Below are 20,768 nucleotides of genomic sequence, written 5' to 3' on the forward strand. Positions count from 1 at the left end.
ATCTTCAGTGACTTGGGAAAGTATAGAAAGGATATTTTGGCCATTGATTTTAGCTTTGTGTGAATAAGTCATGATGCATGCCATAACATTCATTCAAACATTTGAGTTATTTGGTGTTCCTTTGCTTCTAGTCTGACCTAATTTTTTTTATGTTGGTCCTTCAACATTGTGTGTTGTTTTTCCCCCCCACAGGATCCTTATTTGCACCCATTCCAACAGTGCTGCTGATTTATATATAAAAGATTATCTCCATCCTTATGTAGAAGCTGGAAATCCGCAGGCTAGGCCTCTCAGGTATGATTTTCAAACATTTGACACAGTTATTACTTTGCGGTGATCTGGTGGTGCCTCTCAGCTCATTGGTGTAGTAATATACTGTGCCAGGGAATCACTTGGCCGCAGGTTTTTGATACCTTGCACAAGAAGTTCTAGAAAGACGCATTGCAAACCCGGTGTGTAACGAGATATCGCTTCCTTCCCCACCCCCTCCCCGAAAAAGAGAGCAAACAAACTTAAAAAGTACCTGTAGTGCCCCGTAAAAAGCAGATTGTTACAGAGCCAGGGTTTGGGTTTTCCATCTCTTTGTAATTCGATGACTGGGAAATGAGCGAGGAAACAAGTTTTAAAACCTTTTGGTGCTTATTACTGTATATAAAAAAAAAATTCATGGCCCAAAAAAGTCTTAATGATCTATTTCTAAAAACATTCTTCAGTCAGCCGCTCTGCCTCCTGTGTGCCCTGCATGGCCCATTCACATTTTCGCGCTGCGCGGTACCTACAGTGTAAAAGCCCGTGAGCGACCTGCACGAGACCTTGCAGGTGACTGCGCGGCTGCATAGCTTAGCGGGAACATTGATCCTAAACCCATAGTTTTGCAGCATAAATATCCTTACAAGCTAATGACTGTGTTTGATCTGAATCCTTTTTGAAATTCTTGCATTTGACACCTTGGTTAAAGGGATACCCAGTGACAGATGAATCCTGAACCTCATTATTCTGACTACATCCTCGCTCATTGTATCTAGTGCTGTTGGCACACATGGCTGGAGACATGTTCAGCTGTGCTGAACTTTTGAGGCTAAGCAGAACTAGAATCCACTCCTTGGATTAGGACGCCCTATGTCCCTGATATCCTTCCAATGTTAAAGGGTTTGTCTCAATGTCAACAGCTGCTAAGGGCTTAACCTCTTATACTATTCTCCTCACTGAGTTATTAACAAATCAATACAACATTTTCATGTTCATTTACTAGTCACAGTTTGAATTAGTACATTTTCTGGCCGATTTTTTTTTCTTTTATTATTCATCCATTATACTGTGTCTCCCTTGATAGCATGAGTCTTCACCGTTACTTAAAGTAAGGGACTTTCTGAAAGTCTAGCTATTTAATAAACAGTAATGTTGAACTCTGTACTTAAGTAAAAACATAAGAAATAGGAGCAGGAGAAGGCCATTTAGCCCCTCGAGCCTGCTCTGCCATTCAATAAGATCATGGCTGATCTGATCCTGGCCTCCACTCCGTTTCCCCGCCCGCTCCCGTAACCATGAAGATCTCATCATCAAAAATTCTGAAACCTTTCTCCAGAGTCACCTTCCTTTTGTGAACCTGTGGCTAATTCTTACTGTGTTTGGTAAGAATAAATAGTCCTGACTTGCTTTTCAATTTTGCATGTTGCCTGTTAAAACAGATCAGGCAGAATTCCCAAGTGCATAGCCCACTTTTTTTTCTTAATTCAGTTTATGTAAAACTATTTTTTTACATTTTTCTTGGGCAAAATTTCAGCTAAAGTACTTGAGTACTCCCAGGTGCGCTCCATCAGAGCCAATTACTTTGTAAGTCAGTTCCTCCAGTTTCTCTGCTAACCACTGTAAAAATCACCATACAACTTTGTGCTATAGCTTTCCATGCGAATGTTGAAGATATTTAAATGTTCGGCTGCCTTCTCCTTGTCAGACTGAATGCTCCATCGGCGACAGTTGTATCTGAAGAATCTTATTATTTTCCTTTTTGGTTATTACAATTTATTTTTCCATTATTCTCTTTTCATGGCAATCCTTTTAGTGGTCAAGTTTAAAAAATATATATTTCTGTCTCTTTATTTAAATGATTTAAACCACTTTGTTGTACTTTCCCTGTTCATCTAGTTAGTGATAGATTTTGGCGTTCATCTCTTTGAACATTAAAAAATATGTATTTAGATAACTGAAACCTAGGAGTGCAATTCAAAATAAGAACTTACAGGGGGGTCAGATAACCTTTAAATCAGCAGGAGTGAAGTTACTGGCTTGGTCCTGGAACTTGTCAGAAATCCGTAACAATGACTGATATTTCCAAAGCTTCCCTGATGACTCATTGGGTAAAATGAATTGCCTGTATTTGTGCTGAACCATACAAATTGGGATGGTCCTAGCTTTCGACTCCTGCCTTGTGCCAGCCAGGTCAAAGGGAGGGTCTGTGCAAGAGAGTGGGGTGTAGGCGGGAGTGGGGGGGGGTGGTGTAAATCAGCCACAATTACCGTTCCTGATCCCCAACCAGATGCCTCTGCTAAAGGGTCCGCACATTGAAGGTGAACAGGTTTGGCTTTCATGAATTAGTATGCCAGTACTTGCTATCATTGGCGAGGTATCAGAGGACTGCTGTGCCTGTGGACCTGTGCTCTATCCCTCAGGAGAGGAGTGAGTAAAACGAGGGGGGTGGGGGGTGCATTGCCCCATCCAAAGTGTCCACTTCTTTTCACACCCCCCTTATTTATACATATTGCTGTGTCATGGACCACTCCCATCAGACACCTGGATTCCAGGCTTCTACCAGTTAGTTACTCAACAGCCCAATCCTGTGGCTTCTATTGGTTTATCGGTTTCTCCGAGTGGGATCCACCTTGCTGCTGCTTCGCCTGGGCGATGTGATCAAAATCTGAAATTTATGTGGGGGAATTGAATTCCTGAACGTGCATTCCCCTACTCCAACCTGTACCTGATTGTATAGGTTCTAGTTAAGAGTCGAGTACTTTTGTGTTATAATTACTTGGCTACTCGATTAAAGTGTATTTTTTTTCTTTGCTTTGCATTATATTATAAGATTCAGAAAGATTGAAGGTGTAACTATTAAAGTCAAATGTAAAGAAACTATGTTGATCTGAAATGTATTTAATTTGGACATTGCCTGAAGTTGGGTTTCTGCAATTACAGGGTATATTTCAGAAATCGATGGGTGAAGACTGTGCATCCTGTAGTGCAACAGTACTGTTTGATTTCAAGCACACATTCCACCTTTCAGATGCCACAGAAAGAGGATATCTTGAGACATCGAGTGGTGGTGGTTACTCTTAGTACATCGCAGTATCTCTGCCAGTTGGATCTTGAATTAGGTGAGTAATATTGGGAATTCAGGATTACCAAGTTTTACAGAAAATGGGATAGATATACAGAGGAACAAGAGATTTCAATGAGAAAATGGGCAGTGTTATATATTTATAATTTCCTAATGGGATTTGCCCTCAACACCCCTTGAGGGCTGAGAATTTTACACAATAGGATGATATTAGGTGATACAGGTCAAAGCTCAACTAGTCTTTTGGTTCTGGCTTGTATTGTTTTGATGTTTGCGATTGGCTGCCTTCATGACCACAATGGTGGATTTTTTGAAAAATCAAAATGGGCTTAAACATCAGACAGTTGCCTGCATAGGTACAGTGGCTACCCCATTGTTTAATCTGAGATGATTGTTTTTGCCTTGCTTGAGATGGGCACGTCGCCTGAAGTTGCAAATGAGCAGCCTACTTGTCCACCTTTAAAGACCGTTGAATCAGCAATTGGTCGTGTGGAGTGTGAAAAATTTGAATCCGCTGTTTTTAATTGGCTGCAAATAGATGCAAGCAGGCAGCTTACTGTCAAAGTCTAGCAATGAGCATGCCCCGAATCCCCCTTTTGCCGTGGTTTGGGCAGGCTTGTTGCTGAAACTTGCCAGTCAGCAGGCCGCTTGTCTGTGTTTGCCCCGGATAAAGCAGCAGATTGCAATCTCCTGTTGTCCATGGAGTCGTCCATTAGTTGTAATGTCGGAAGCTTGAATCCTCAGAATTCAGTGCAGTGCTGCTGGTTTGTGGCCCCAAGTCTGACCAGGCATTTACAGTGTATCGCAGTCAATTCCCAATGTGTTGTTGATCAAGGTGGTGCCTCTATGTAACGATGTATATACTCTTAACAATCTACGATCGCTTTTAAAATGGAAGTGGAGAAATATTTGAAAAAGAAAAAATTAAAAGGGCAAGAGGCAATGTTGCATTAAGCTGGGCAGAGGTCCCGCTCAGGCTGCTCAACGGCTTTTATATGGGGAAAAACCATGCATGCACGAAAATATGAATGGCTGCCAGTTAAAGGGTCTGTGTACCGAAAAAGAAAAGAGGGAACATTGGTATGGGGGAAGGGCAGAGAGTTGGAACTAAATGGATAACTGAGTCAATACAGGGTTGATGGCTGAAGGGCCTCGTTCTGTGCTGTAAAATGCTATATTTCTAGGATACGCAGGATGGAGTTGGTTTATTTTTTGATGGATGTCCAATTGGAGTGGACTATTGACGAATTATGCAAAGACAAATACCGAACTTAAGGGTGTTATTAAATATGTAAATTTGTTTAAGCTGATGTATGTTACAAGTAGTCGGTATTAAAGTGGATATTGTAGAGGTTCTGTTGATATGAATGTAAATTCCAACTCTAGTGCGACTCTTGTTAAAACTTCATCTATTTAAAAAAATGCACTCGCTTCATACGATTCATGGATTACCTAATGGTCTGAATCATGTCTGAAAATGAAATCTCAGGAGAAGAGTCATGACTGGGATGCGGATGATAACCTGTCTGTAGAGGAGTCATCTGTTACAAGCGGTTTTCTTTGACGGGTGCCCAAATGGTGATGTTTTCCTCCGATATTCACACACAGCAGTCAAGAGGGCACTTTTTCTGTGCCTGCTTTGTGTCTGAATGATGGGATTTTGTGCTAAATTCTTCATTTTGATCATAACAATTTTCCTTGTACAATTTGGTTTGGAATATTCTGAGAAGCTTGGTTGCAATTTTAAGATCTCAGTGTGGCAAACAACAGGGCAGATATGATCTGAAAACAGAACAGTTGCAGTGGAGCTTCAATCCTTCCAACTTTCAGAATTCACTTTGAAGAATGCACACCCGGGCCACATCAGAGTGCCTCTATTCTCTTTGCGAATGCTAATATGTTTACTCTGTATTTCCAGCATTTTTTATTTCAGATTTCTAGCATTTGCAGTTTTTCCTTTTTAATTTTCTGAATTAACTTTGCACATCTCCAGTTCTGGCGTGATTTGCTGTGACCATAACACTTGTGATGCTTCCATTCAGCCCGTTAATCGATGTAGCTGCAATTTAGATGCTTTTATTGGGCTCAATTTTCCCCAATTATCTGCGGCGTTTTTTTGGCATGCACCGTTTTTTTTTGCAGTAAATTAAAATCTCTAAGCTTCCCCAAAGTTTCTGCGCTAGCCTAATTCATTTAGGTAGGATTTTTAGGCTACGATTTTTTTTTTACCTCATTGGGGGCGTAACCTGCCACCCGCGCCAATTCTGGACATTGAAGCAAGTTTGGCCAGCTCCGATTTACTCCAATTTTTTTTAAAGACAGCGTATGTGACCGCTCTGGAAAAACCTTCTGGGCTGTTAACAAAATTGGCACGGGTAAGAGAATCAGCGCAGAAAATCCAGTTCCGTGGCCCGGACAGAGAGAGAGAGAGAGAGAGAGAGAGCCGGGGGGGGGGGGGGCAGGGAGAAGGAGGCCTTTCGAGCAGGGTTAGGAACGGTACCCGGCACTAGGAGGAGGGTGGCCTTTCAGCTGGTAAGCTGCTGCAATGTGCACGGTGCTTGTGCAGGTCGCTGTGAGCTGGCCAGAATGTGTTGTATGTTTCACTTTCCAGCCTCAGCCCGCAGTGTGTCCCTCGTTACCCTGGCAACCCGATCTTTTTGGCGCAGATCTTAGGCTCCACCCCCAAAGCTAAAGGACAGGCTACGCGGCGCCAAAATCAACAATTCATACGGGGAAAGATGGATTTTTTTTGGTGCAGTTGGGCCCCCAAAAACGGGTATAACTCTTCAAGTACGCCAAAAAACGGCATTGGGGAAAATTGAGCCCTTAACTCCTGGTCTTTGGGTGTCTGGGAAGCCTGGACGTTACTCTTTGTAAAGAGGTTTCATTGGATCCCAAGTGTAGCATTGCCTTGTGTGGAAGAATTGTCTGCTCCTGCATCCCTGAACCAACAAGTATTTTTAACTGGAGCACTGTTACAGATTTTAGTAAATCAACCCAACAATGAGTTCTGCGTGCACCGATTTAAAGACAGATATGAAGTAAAAGAAAGAAAGACTTGGATTTATATAGCGCCTTTCACGACCACTGGACATCCCAAAGCACTTTACAGCCAATGAACTACTTTTGGGGTGTGGTCACTGTTGTAATGTGGGAAACACGGCAGCCAACTTGCGCACAGCATGCTCCCACAAACGGCAATGTGATAATGACCAGATAATCTTTTTTTTGTTATGTTGGTTGAGGGATGAATATTGGCCAGGACACCAGGGATAACGCCCCTGTTCTTATGTGAAATAGTGCTATGGGATCTTTTATGTCCACTTGAGAGAGCAAGCGGAGCCTTGGTTTAATGTCTCATCCAAAAGACGGCATCACTAACAGTGCAGCACTCCCTCAGCACTGCACTGGAGTGTGAGCCTAGATTTATGTGCTCAAGTCCCAGGAGTGAGACTTGAACCCACAACCTTCTGACTCAAAGGCAAGTGCTACCCACTGACCCACAGCTGACACTCTAAGACGCTAAAGAATATATTTGTGATGAATTTCCACGATTAAAAGTTTATTTTTTTTCTTGTTTTCGATGGCAATTATGGATGGGCACTAAATGCTGGCCTTGCCAGTGAGGCCTACACCCGAGAAACGAATAAAAAAAAAATTAAGGACATTTCCAAAACAGAAGAAAATAGTCGAAGATTTTAAAACCACACTGAGCGTGTGCCTACGCAGCTGTGAGTGGTTAGCAAACTGGTGCCTGAACCTGTAGAGAGAAGAGGGGGGTGTGCTTGAACTGTGTTCAGCCTTCCAGCAGCAACAACAACAACAACTGTTATTTATCTAGCGCCGTTAATATGGTGAAACGTCCCAAGGCGCTTCATAGGTGTATTATGAGACAAAAACTTGACATCGAGCCACATAAGGAGAAATTAGCGCAGATGACCATAAATTTGGTCAAAGAGGTAGGTTTTAAGGAGCGTCTTGAAGGAGGAAAGAGAGGTTGCGAGGCGGAGAGGTTTCAGAGTTCCAGAGCTTGGGGCCCAGACAACAGAAGGCACGGCTTCCAATGGTGGAACGATTATAATCAGGGATGCTCAAGAGGACAGAATTAGAGGAGCGCAAACATCTCGGGGGGGGGGGGGGGGTTGTGGAACTGGAGAAGATTAAAGAGATAGGGAGGGGTGAGGCCATGGAGGGATTTGAAAATAAATTGAGAGTTTTGAAATCAAGGCTTGCTTAACCGGAAGCCAATGTAGGTCAGCGAGCACAGGGGCGATGGATGAGCGGGACTTGATGCGAGTTAGGACATGGGCAGCCGAGTTTTGGATCCCCTCTAGTTTGCGTAGGGTAGAATGTGGGAGGCCAGCCAGGAGTGCGTTGGAGTAGTTAAGTCTAGAGCTAACAAAGGCTGGGATGAGGGCTTCAGTAGCGGATGAGCTGAGGCAGGATAGAGGCGGGCGATGTTATGGAGGTGGAAGTAGGCGGTCTTTAGTTATGCTGTGGATATGTGGTCGAAAGCTCATTTCAGAGTCAAATAGGACATCTAGGTTGCGAAACAGTCTGGTTCATCCTCCGACAGAAGTCTGGGAGAGGGATGGATTCAGTGGCTAGGGAACAGAGTTTGTGGCAGGGACTGAAAACAATGGCTTCGGTCTTCCCAATATTGAATTGGAGAACATTTCTGCTCATCCCGAACTGGATGTTAGACAAGCAGTGTGAGAATTTAGAGACCAAGGAAGGGTCGAGAGAAGTGGTATGGAGGTCGCAGTTTGCCCTCACTTCCTCTGGTCTTGGTGCTGCGTTAGTTTGCAGTGCAGGCAAATTCCACTGCCAAGCAGTTATAATATGAGTCAGCTGCCAACAAGCAACAAAGTGGTGATATAAATGGGGTATTATTTGGAGGCATAGAACCTCATTACAAACATCTTTTCAGTTGAGGAATTGCTGCACTGATCAGCCCCAAGCAAGTAATTTTCAGTTGGGAATTATATACTGAAAACATAATCAAGGTTTTTCTCTTTCATGTTCATTAGTAATCGCAAGCTGCTTTTCTTTAATCACTGCACTAGTAAATTCACTTCATTAATCTCTATTGTTGCTTCAAGCGAAGCAGCACAAAAGGAAAGAGCCAGTATCTAAGGGTCCATAACAAAAGATGTGGTTTGTTCATTATTTCCCTTTGACTCATCACTGTATGGTGCTTCATGTGTTTCTGAGAAAGCTAAAAATGTTGGTGTCACAATGCTAGTTCCAAATGAAGTGTGTCTTGTCTGCACTGCAACTACAGCAATTCCTTGTAAATAGTGATCTTTGCCTTTGTAATGAGGTACGGTTTCAGTCCAACAGGAATCAAAGCTATTATTCAGACTCTTAATTGCTGTGATAAAACAAATTTCATTAGGCTTTGTAAACCAAGGTAGTGATCATGTTATATTTGTGATACTGTCTTCTTTAATCGGGAAGTAATGTTTTCTGATTCGATGTTCTTCCTGTTTAGAAGGAATAAGCTTGAGGTGTCGATGAGGAGGAACAAAATGGGCATAGTCCTCTTAAGGTGCTCATCTTATCAATAACATAGTACCCCTTCCTGCCTGTGCCATATGAAATGCTTCTCTTTAACTGACATAACAGTTGTAGGTCATCAGCTATGAACATATTTTACTGCTGTTCCCATGGAAACTGATGATCACGTGTTTTTGTTTCTCCTGAAAAATAAAAATTGCAGACTTCGCTATGTAGTTTTGTCAGAGTTTAAAAAGGTCATGTTTTCTTATCTATATGCAGCAGAGGAATATTGCAGGAGAACTTTGTTCTCAGGGTTGAAGTGGCTATTTTTCTTTGGTTGTGGGTGCGAAGCTCTCTCTGCAGCTTAACCTACTTAATTAAGGGGTATCTAAATTGGTTTTCGATATCACAGCAAATTAAAATAAACCAAGCTTCTGCATTGCCCAGAAAATATTGTATCGGGGTTCAAATTGTAACCTCCGCCGGGCCAATTGTAACCTCTTGACGGGCCAAGAGACCACATACAATGTTTGGGTCGAGCCCTCTGGATTTGTGCGGAGACTAAAACTAGCTCAGTTTGTATGTATTCTGAGGGATTTTCAGACTGTGCCTCAGATCCAATCTACATGCTCTATTCTATTGGTCAGTTAGCCAGGATCCCTTTGCCTGGATATGCTTTAGGTTGCGAATTGGTGCTGAAACCATGTGGTCACACTTTCAGCCCAACATCTGTCTGCAATGGACAGTGTTGCTGTTGACGTGAGTTCATGCAACCCATAGCTCCAAGCTCTCTTTCTAAGAGTAGGCAGGACAAAATTGGCATTTGATTGCATGTTCTCTTGGGAGCAAGTATTCCTGTACACCTTTTATTTCCTCTAATTCTTGGTATTTTATGAATGGAGAACAGAAAAGTTGATTGTTAGCTACTCATCTTATAGAAATTATCACACAAAAGGTCAATTTTCCGACTGCCTCACAGCTAATCTATATGCCTCGACATGCTATTCTAGAGGCCAATTGTGCTCGTGTTGAGTCTAATCCTATTTACTGTGATTTCCAGGTACTGTTCAAATTTTTTCTACAAGTGTTCCTCTAATTTCTCCCTAGAAAGCTGTGATTAACTTGGATTCACAGCCGCATGGGTCCTTGATCAAAATATCCTTAGCGTGAAGAAGTTTCTGGAAACCAGTAGGGGAATGGCAGGGAAATGAAACCAGGCTGAACTGGGATTTGAGCCTGTGACCTTGTGTTGCATGATTTGATGATGCCAAATAAGGACGTTCCTTCAAACAAATGAGGCCACACAGACAGTGATCTTCTGGAATTATGTCATTGTCTCATTAATCCAGATCAAATCAGTTGTCCCAGTTTCAAGATTGTCTCAGCAGACTCTTTGTGATGGCCTGGCTATTGATATGAAATGGTGATTGGCTTTAGGAGTCAAAATTTTAAATGATAAGGAAATAATTCTCCGCTAGTTAAGCATAAAATCCAAAATGGAAAAAAGATGCTTTTAATGAACTTTTGGATAGTTTTGGGAATCCCTCAGTTCATTCACTCAATCATCTACTTCACTTCGGTTTTAAACCCAGTTCTGCCAAAAGTATGTACTGCATCTGGAAGTTCTTCACCAATAATGAAGTGATAGTTCATTAGCAAGACATTCTGCCTCATCAAGAGTGTATAGAAGTCATTTCAGTTCAGTTTTCTCATGTGGTTCCACAGGATTTGAAAGTGGTATTGTAATTAAGCTTGGGTAGTTCATTTTAGAACCATTATGTTTTTCTGAATTAAAACTTTAGTTATGTGAAGAGACCGGAGAAGCTGGGTTTGTTCTCCATGTAGCAGATAAGGTTAAGAGGAGATTTGATAGAGCTGTTCAAAATCATGAATAATTTTGATCGAATAAATACGGTGAAACTGTTTCTAGTTGCAGAAGGATCGGTAACCAGAGGACACAGATTTGAGGTGATTGACAAAAGAACCAGAGGCGATATGAGGACATGTGTTTTTTATGCAGCGAGTTGTTGTGACCTGGAATGCATTGCCTGAAAGAGCGGGGGAAGCAAACAGCAGCTTTCAAAAGGGAATTGGATAAATACTTGAAGGGAATAAATTTACAGGGCAGCGGGGAAAGGGCAAGGGAGCGGGACTAATTAGATATCTCTTTCAAAGAGCCGGCACAGGGGCGATGTGTGCCGAATGGCTTCCTGCTGTGCTGTCTTTCTATGATTCTAAAAATGATGTATATGGGCGGGGGAGTAGGAAAACTGAGGTTGCAGAGAGCCGACGGGCCAAATGGCTGCAACCATTTTCTGATTCTATGAAAAACTACAGTTCTGATTGCTTTTGTTTCAGTTTGGAAGTTAGTGAGCCTGGCTTAGTTCTTGCTTGGTATGAAGAGAGAGATATTGTAAAGTTCTCTCAGGTCCACATCAGAAATAGTCACTGAAGTCTTTGTCCGTTTCTGTGCAGTGTACATTCTACAGCGTGGGTGATTAAAGAACCCTGTTTTATTAAATTGACAAAAGTAGGTCATGTGGAAGTCTCAAAGGGCAATGTGCACTGAGATATGTCCTCTACAAATAAACTGGCTAAATGGTTAATAGAATTCATTTTACATTATAATCCAGGAGCTGGGAATAGTTTGACAAAGTCAAAAGGTCATTGCATTCTGTACCATGACATCGTGAGCTAATCAAAATCACTCCAGATTGCATCTGTCTGGCCGCTATTTGAAGCAATCCTCATACTTTTGTCAAATGTTAATGACTGAATCTCTCAGCCAAGGCTCTGGCTTGGCAGGTCTCTTTTGGATGCAGGTGTTTCCGCTAGATTTGAGTGGCTTTACCACCTCCAATGAAATTTGAGCGTGAAAAGTTAAATATCTTGTGTGGTTTTCCTGGGTGTTTTTTTAATTGAATTAAAGCATCCTCTATTTGTGTAGCGTCTTCTGACATCTCTTGGACATGTCGTAAAGGGTTTCACAGCCATTTATTTTGAAGTGGAATCAGTGTTATGTGGGTTCATATGGCAGCCATTGTGCCGTACCAATGTCCCACAGACAGCAATGACCAATCCAGGTATTTTTGATGTTGGTTGCAGGAAGAATGTTGGTCAGAACACGAGGAGACCTCGCTGCTCCTCTTTGATTACTGCCATATCTTTATTATCAGGCAGATGGCTCCTTGGTCTGACGTTCAGTTTGAAGGATGACATTTCTGATGATGTAGCACTTCCTCGGTACTCTCCAAGTGACAACCTGGATTAAATGTGCTTGCCACAGCATGGAGTTTAAACCCACAACTTTCTGACTCTGAGGTGAAGGCAAGCTGAAGCCCCAATCCCTCCTTGTCCTCATCCAAATGTTAAAAATAATCATTATGTTGGTGGGTGGTGTGGAAAAGAGCACTTCAAATGTTGCTACTTCCTTGGAAAAATGGATAAACACCTGACCTATTTGTTTCCGAGAGACATTACAGTTTGAGCAAATCCACATGTCTCTTGGGACCTTGACGTTTTTGATTTGTTTTTGACTCTTTCCACTTCAGGTCAATGCTGAGCCTTTGAATTGCGTTTGAGTGTCAAGCTAAGCTTCCAGGAGTGAGAAGGATTCTGTTCCTTGCCCCTCTCAGTGGCAGAGTGTCAGAGCAGTAATCTAATTAGTTTACAGCTCGTGTAATGGATCTTCATGAGGCCCTCTCTGCATCAATGCAAGTAAGAATTTCTCTTGGAGCAGAGATATTCAGTCGGGTCTGATTTCCCAGTTTGCATTGTTGGTGACAAAAACATGGCAACAGTAAGTAATGTATTGTAGCCGGGAATTATATGTGGACATCGGGCTACAATTTCCTATGGCTTACCGCCCGGTTTCTGGGCAGTATTGGCCATTGTGGGCGATAACCAGGTGAGCGAGAAATTCCCTACCTGAGTTACGCTGGCGGTTTCGAGGTACCGCTGGGGAGCGGACCATCCTCGGATCGCCTTGGCGCGATATTTGGCTCAGCGGTGACCTGTAGGTAAGTTTTAAAAAACGCCCCCGAGGATCAGCGGAGCTGAGTAGCTCTGCAAGAAAAAGGTAAGTAATTGGTTTTTTACTCATTATTTTTAAATTCTGTTATGGTGGTTCAGGTTAAAAGGATATTGAGAATGTTTTTATGATTTTTTTTGTGATGTTTTTTGAAAAAATATTTTGTGTTTTCTGCTGCTCGGCCCAACCCGCAGCCTCGGGGTAAACTTTTAGTGATTTTTAAAAATTTATCGCCCATTTTCTTGAACCGCCCGATCGACCCTAAATTCAACTTTTTCGCCCACAATGTGGGTGCAACGCCCATTGTTTATCGCTGGGTGGATTTTTTTTTTCATTTTTGTGAGAAACTTTCACCAGTGATAATCTTGGGAATCTTCGCGGTCTTTTGGGCAACAATCGGGCGCTGGTGGGCTGTTAGGAAATTCTAGCCCATTGATTTTTTTTATATATAGGTGGGAAGAGAGCTCCAGGGATACTCTCCTAGTGTCACGAGCTTCAGAAAAGCCTTAAATTAATGTTTCCCGCTCTGTAGCAGTTTGTGTTTGCTGAAGGTCAATGGATGCTTTTATTCAGAGTGAATAAGACTCTACATTGTAAGGTAGTCTGCCCCTAGTTTAGAATTTATAAAGTCAAAACAAGGTTAGGCACATTGATAACTTTAAAAATCTTGCAGGAAAACAGGAGCGCCTAATAGTATTGGTACTCATATTCCATTATTAATAGTAAGTAGATGGTATTTTAAATGACAACCGTTTACATATATTATGATTCTCTAATTATCTGTTAAAACATAGGTTAATTGGGGAGGAGAAATGAGCAATTCGTGTGACATTACCATAAATGAAGGACAACGGTTAACTAAAACATGACCTTTGTATGATCTCTGAAATGCAAACTGCTGAATAGACCTTGAAGGGTACAAATAATTAATGGGAACAAAATTAACGTGGCGTTTTAATCTGATTCTTAATCAGTCTGCAATAATTTGGAAGATATGCTATTTGTTTTAGAAATTAGCATATCTGATTGCTTGAGGAACTGAGTTACCACGTTATATTAGAACAATATTTCTGATGGATAATCTGTATAGAAGTTGTGCAGAATTATAAATTTACGTGTCTGGCTGTGCACTGCAGCATTACGTTGCACAACTAACAAGAGCTATCTATACCCCTCAGGAACAACATAATGCCTTCACTGGCGCAACCTGACATACATTTACAAAAATATCTTGTATGGAACTAAACCCAAGTTAGATCACTGAAATCGCTACTTGTGTTATGACTGGCGATCCTAGATCTGTGCACACTTTCTCGCTCGTTATTCCTGCGTCTTGTTTAAAATGTTGGCCTTCTCTCTGTTCTGGAATATACATTTGCATGAGGTTCACATGCATGAAATATATTTGCAGTAGTTGCAAAGCAATACGAGTTTGATCAGAATGATCAAATCTGCACTAGCTAAAATGTGACGTCACTGACAGCATTTGAAAGGTCTCAACTAGTGAGTAAAAGTGTCAGCCGTGGCTCAGTGGGCAGCACTCACGCCTCTGAAGGTTGTGGATTCAAGTCCCACTCCAGAGACTTGAACATATAAACATAGAAACATCGAGCCTGCACCACCATTCAATGTGATCGTGGCTGATCATGCAACTTCAGTACCCCATTCCTGCTTTCTCTCCATACACCTTGATCCCTTTAGCTGTAAGGGCCACTTCTAACTCCCTTTTGAATATATCTAACGAACTGGAATCAACAACTTTTTGTGGTAGAGCATTCCACAGGTTCACAATTCTCTGAGCGAAGAAGTTTCTCCTCATCTCAGTCCTAAATGGCTTACCCCTTATCCTTAGACTGTGACCCCTAGTTCTGGACTTCCCCAACATTGGGAACATTCTTCCTGCATCTAACCTGTCTAAACCCGTCAGAATGTTATATGTTTCTATGAGATCCCCTCTCATTTTTCTAAATTCCAGTGAATATAAGCCTAATCGATCCAGTTCTTCATATGTCAGTTCTGCCATCCCGGGAATCAGTCTGGTGAACCTTCGCTGCACTCCCTCAATAGCAAGAATGTCCTTCCTTAGATTAGGAGACCAAAACTGCACACAATATTCAAGGTGTGGTCTCACAACTGCAGTAAGACCTCCCTCTCCTATACTCAAATCCCCTCACTATGAAGGCCAGCATGCCATTTGCCTTCTTTACTGCCTGCTGTACCTGCATGCCTACTTTCAATGACTGATGTACCATGACACCCAGGTCTCGTTGCACCTCGCCTAGGCTGACACTCCAGTGCTGAGGGAGTGCTGCACTGTCGGAGGTGCCGTCTTTCGGATGAGACGTTAAACATCTGTTCTCTCAGGTGGACGTAAAAGATCCCACGGCACTGTTTCGAAGAAGAGCAGGGGAGTTATCCCTGGTGTCCTGGCCAATGTTTATCCCTCAATCAACATCACTAAAGCAGATTGCTGTTTGTGGGAGCTTGCTGTGCGCAAATTGGCTGTCACGTTTCCCACATTACAACAGTGACCACCCTTCAAAAAAAACGTAATTGGCTGTGAAGTGCTTTGGGACGTCTGGTAGTTGTGAAAGGCGCTAATGAAATGCAAGTCTTTTTAAAGGATTAAAAATCTACAGTTCTTCAATGCTAAGTGCCCTTTATTTATGTCCGTTTAAAAAATAAATAAATAACTTGGCCATGTTGGGTCACTTACAATGTCTTCCTGGTACTAAAGTCTCACTCAACCCCCTTCAAGCAAAGTTATGTCCCATATCACAGTGACGAATGCTATTTTGTTCCCTTTGGACTGTTAGCCGTTAGAGGTTAATTTGAAAAGAAGACATTGCAAAGAGCCAACTGCTGTGGAACAGCAAATCTAACGTTGGAGTTACAGCTGCAGAGACATGTGATCCCACAAAAACAGGGAAATAAACTCCAGTGTGCTGGACACGAGAGGTCAAGTGTGTAAATTCAGGGCTCTGTAGATCACTTAAAGACAGGAGGAACACTTGCTTTGATACTGAAGGATGCGTTTATAGTGAGTGCCCCAATCCTGCTGGCTACAGGATCAGTCCACCTGGCAGCACCTCGCTTGTGCTGCCTGCCTGCAAATGGGCCAGACTCAAGCACTCACATCTTGTTTGAGATTTGGCTCTTCAGAAATACTGTCACTATTGCATTGCTGACCCAAAAAATTAGGTTCTTTTTTGCTTCAGAATAACTCTTAAGGACCTGAAACCCAGTTGCTGTTAAAAGCTGAGGAATTTTTAAATAACTAAATTTCTCCAATGATATTAGAGAACCAGGTTCCACTAATGTAGCTCAGTAATTGTTTTCTTCATTGATGCCTTATTAATGATAAAAAGGCATTGGAATGCATGTCATCAAATAATTTCAGTGCACATGGTCAATAGGCTTTAATTGAGTAACATTTGTGCATTCTTAATAAATGAATCAAGTAGCTAAGAACACAAGAATTAGGAGAAGGCATAGGCCATACGGCCCTTCGAGGCTGATCATCAACCTCAGCTCTACTTTCCCACCTGATCCCCATATCCCTTGAGTCCAAAAATCTATCTGAATAGATCTCAGCCTTGAATATAGTCAACGACTCAACATCCACAGCCCTGATTCACAACCCTCTGAGTGCAGAAGTTCCTCCTCATCTCAGTCTTAAATGGCCGACCCCTTATCCTGAGACTAAGCCCCCTAGTTCGCGACTCTCAAGCCAGGGGAAACAGCCTCTCAGCATCTACCCCGTCAATCCCTCTCAGAATCATATGTTTCAATGTGATAACCTCTCATTCTTCTTCAGAGTATAGACCCAAACTACATAATAAAAGCTGAACCATCCAGAGCAGAAAGCCCTAGGTTTGACCCCTTGTCTGCAGAGCTAGCTAATCTCAGCTGGTGTGGCAGATGGGTAAATTAGCCCATGGTTCCTATTGGTGATCACACTTCAGTGACCTCTGCTGGAATGTGCGCACCAATGAATGGAGAGTTTGGAAACGAGGGGTCTGAAATGTCAGGTTTTACAACATTTGAGGTATGGGCTGTCACCTGAAGAGCAGCGGCTTGTGTGAGGTGGCGGAGGGCAACCGGTGCCTGCTGAGCTGTACCTGAGTAGTCGGGGCCTTCAGGCAAAGAAAGGATAAATCAAGCCAAAAAGAACGCTTGCCCTTTTTTCGTTTCAGTTGCTATCTATCTTCGTTCTGAATTGCCTTCATGTTTAAAACTCGCATCGTAGCATTCCTTTTCCAGTAGGGCAAGGTTTAAGGATGTGACTAAGACATACACAAGGCAATAAACTGCCCATGGCATTTTGTCAACTGCAAGGATGCAGGCTGAATCAGTTGATGTGCAGCAGCTTATTTTTCTTGAATGAACTGTAACTTCATATGTAGCATTTTGGGTTAGTACTTTAGTACGTATGGATTTCTTTTCCTTCCCTTCCCCAAAATGTAAATGATTTGTGGTATGTACCTTATTTCTAGAGCAGATATGTATAATGCTACCATTGGTCTTGCATACAGAGAGGATTTGTGAATGGTGCAGGCGAGAAGCTGTTGTCTGTCTGTCCTGATCTCTTTGGAGTGTAGACTGGGCGAGCTCTACATGTGCATCTGGAGTGCTGCTTGCTGATCTCCAGTTGGTTTCGACTGACTTGGAGAGTTTGTGGGACAGTTATCTCTTTTCTTTTGGTGAAAACAGATGGGTAACTAGGCTGAGTTTAAACAGTGTGGATTCCACTGGCAGTACCTGTACAATTGATGGTACAATGCAAAGCCACCATTTGGAACTTGCCCTGCTTTCTACAATATCCAGTCTGCACTTAATATCGCACTTTTGTTATGAGTCCCAACAGTGCAGTATGAAGACAGCATTTGAAATTTATCTTGTTTTCACATTTCAGTATTTTCAATTATATAGGTACACATTTTGAGATGTCCCATGCACCTATTTTGTGATGCCATGTTTGCGTGGTGCATGAACCTTGTTGGTACAATTGTACGAATGCTGGAGGGGATTATGCTTCAGACTCCTGGGGTTCAGTTGGGCTGGAGGATTTTGTCAATTGTTTGGACATTTATGGGAGTAGGGTGACTCCGACTTCTCCTTTTTCCTTTCTCTTGTTCCAAAGAAGCATGTGTCCGTTGCTTCACATCTTCCTCCTGATCATGTGGCTCAGATCAGATTGTTGGGGAGACTGCTGAGTCCCGGTCTCAATCCTACGTTTGCCCAATTGCTCCTGTGATCAATATACACATTGATGTGAAGGATTTACAGATAACTGCCTTGCATCTCCTGCCCATTGGAATGAGTAGCTGCCATGTAGTTTTGGGGATTTTTTTCTCGATTTTTAGTGTCAATTTTTACTACAGTAAAACCATATGTATTTGTATCAACAAAAACATATGCCTGATAGAGTGGTGGAAACAGATTTGATAGTAGCTTTCAAAAGGGAATTGGTTAAATATTTGAAAGTAGAAAAAATTGCAGGGATATGGGGAAAGAGGTGACATGATAGGTCCAAGTCAGCATGGATTTGTGAAAGGGAAATCATGCTTGACAAATCTTCTGGAATTTTTTGAGGATGTTTCCAGTAGAGTGGACAAGGGAGACCCAGTTGATGTGGTATATTTGGACTTTCAGAAGGCTTTCGACAAGGTCCCATACAAGAGATTAATGTGCAAAGTTAAAGCACATGGGATTGGGGGTAGTGTGCTGACATGGATTGAGAACTGGTTGTCAGACAGGAAGCAAAGAGTAGGAGTAAATGGGGACTTTTCAGAATGGCAGGCAGTGACTAGTGGGGTACCGCAAGGTTCTGTGCTGGGGCCACAGCTGTTTACACTGTACATTAATGATTTAGACGAGGGGATTAAATGTAGTATCTCCAAATTTGCAGATGACACTAAGTTGGGTGGCAGTGTGAGCTGCGAGGAGGATGCTATGAGGCTGCAGAGTGACTTGGATAGGTTAGGTGAGTGGGCAAATGCATGGCAGATGAAGTATAATGTGGATAAATGTGAGGTTATCCACTTTGGTGGTAAAAACAGAGAGACAGACTATTATCTGAATGGTGACAGATTAGGAAAAGGGAAGGTGCAACGAGACCTGGGTGTCATGGTACATCAGTCATTGAAGGTTGGCATGCAGGTACAGCAGGCGGTTAAGAAAGCAAATGGCATGTTGGCCTTCATAGCGAGGGGATTTGAGTACAGGGGCAGGGAGGTGTTGCTACAGTTGTACAGGGCTTTGGTGAGGCCACACCTGGAGTATTGTGTACAGTTTTGGTCTCCTAACCTGAGGAAGGACATTCTTGCTATTGAGGGAGTGCAGCAAAGGTTCACCAGACTGATTCCCGGGATGGCGGGACTGACCTATCAAGAAAGAGGGATCAACTGGGCTTGTATTCACTGGAGTTCAGAAGAATGAGAGGGGACCTCATAGAAACCTTTAAAATTCTGACAGGGTTAGACAGGTTAGATGCAGGAAGAATGTTCCCAATGTTGGGGAAGTCCAGAACCAGGGGTCACAGTCTAAGGATAAGGGGGAAGCCATTTAGGACCAAGATGAGGAGAAACTTCTTCACCCAGAGAGTGGTGAACCTGTGGAATTCTCTACCACAGAAAGTTGTTGAGGCCAATTCACTAAATATATTCAAAAAGGAGTTAGATGTAGTCCTTACTACTAGGGGGATCAAGGGGTATGGTGAGAAAGCAGGAATGGGTTACTGAAGTTGCATGTTCAGCCATGAACTCGTTGAATGGCGGTGCGGGCTAGAGGGGCTGAGTGGCCTGCTCCTGTACCTATTTTCTATGTTTCTAAAGAGCAGAACTAATCGGATTGCTCTTCGAAAGAGCCAGCGCAGACTCAATGGGCCGAATGTCCTTCTGTGCTGTACTATTGTATGATTCTATATGGTTATGTAATGGTTTGGACAGTACCTTCATTGGGGAAATGTTAACTCTGTTCACTAGTATTCTGTGTTGCATCCACCATTTAATGTGCTTGCAAATACCACACTCATGCCGCGAATATGCAGTCTCCAGCGAATACAACTGCTACATCAGCAAAGGCCTGCCGATCCAGGCCGACTTGACCAACCTACCACCAACCCGTCTCAAATCTAGAAGGCCATTTTGGACCGTCGCCAAAGCCCTTCAGCAATCTCCCCTCAGCCTTGATGACCAATGGCGAAATGCTTGGAAGAACTGTGACATACAGAATAGATTCCTTATGGAGGACCTCACAGTACAACCTGAAGGATCAAACCTTCCGCAAACAGTGGACAGCCATCGACCGCCTCAGAGCTGGTCACGGCCGATGCTGCCACCTTCTCCATAGGTGAAAGATTAAAGCATCCCCATCATGCGACTGTGGAGCTTCTAATCAAACCCTGGAGTATATCATTGAGCACTGCCCTCCGAGGGAATTCGCAGGCACCCTACAAGATATCCACGCTGTTACACCAGAGTCTTTGGCCTGGAGATCTGACAGATACTGACATTTGCTTTGCTTTGCTACTCACATTCGAAAGAAGACAGTGCAGCTGAGTTGATGCTTAATGAGACAGTCTTTTGCTTTAAGAGGCATGGTTGGCTTTTTGATGAGTCTCTGGTAAGCTTGGGCTTAAGTTATATACATGGAGAGCTTCAGTCCCAGCACGAAATCTTAAATGTACTGAGTGAGCAGGAGCTCCATATTTAACTTAGCTCCTCTTCCGTTTATAAAGTGCATGTACTTTATCCCTGAGTGTACATGATTCTGCTTTTTCTAATCGAGGTTTAACGTTTCGATGGAGTTACACGGTATCGAAACCTCATGCTGTGTGGGTGCCTCCTGCAAAGGGAATCTTGCATTGCTCCACTCTGCCCCAGAGCTGCACTGTCACTTATA

The 20,768-nt window shown here is 42.7% G+C and overlaps 1 protein-coding gene across 4 annotated transcripts in view; it reads left to right on the forward strand.

Annotated features, from left to right (window-relative positions):
* helz (helicase with zinc finger) overlaps positions 1–20,768 on the forward strand; it is a 295,601-nt gene that overhangs the window by 140,679 nt on the left and 134,154 nt on the right. For all 4 annotated transcript variants that reach the window (XM_070857885.1, XM_070857888.1, XM_070857887.1 and 1 more), the window contains exons 15-16: positions 193–294; positions 3,190–3,368. In XM_070857885.1, coding sequence (XP_070713986.1) covers positions 193–294; positions 3,190–3,368 — 281 coding nt within the window. The remainder of the gene's footprint in view (positions 1–192; positions 295–3,189; positions 3,369–20,768) is intronic.

This window comes from Pristiophorus japonicus, chromosome 16 (genome assembly GCF_044704955.1).
Source record: "Pristiophorus japonicus isolate sPriJap1 chromosome 16, sPriJap1.hap1, whole genome shotgun sequence".
Classification (NCBI taxonomy): domain Eukaryota; kingdom Metazoa; phylum Chordata; class Chondrichthyes; family Pristiophoridae; genus Pristiophorus; species Pristiophorus japonicus.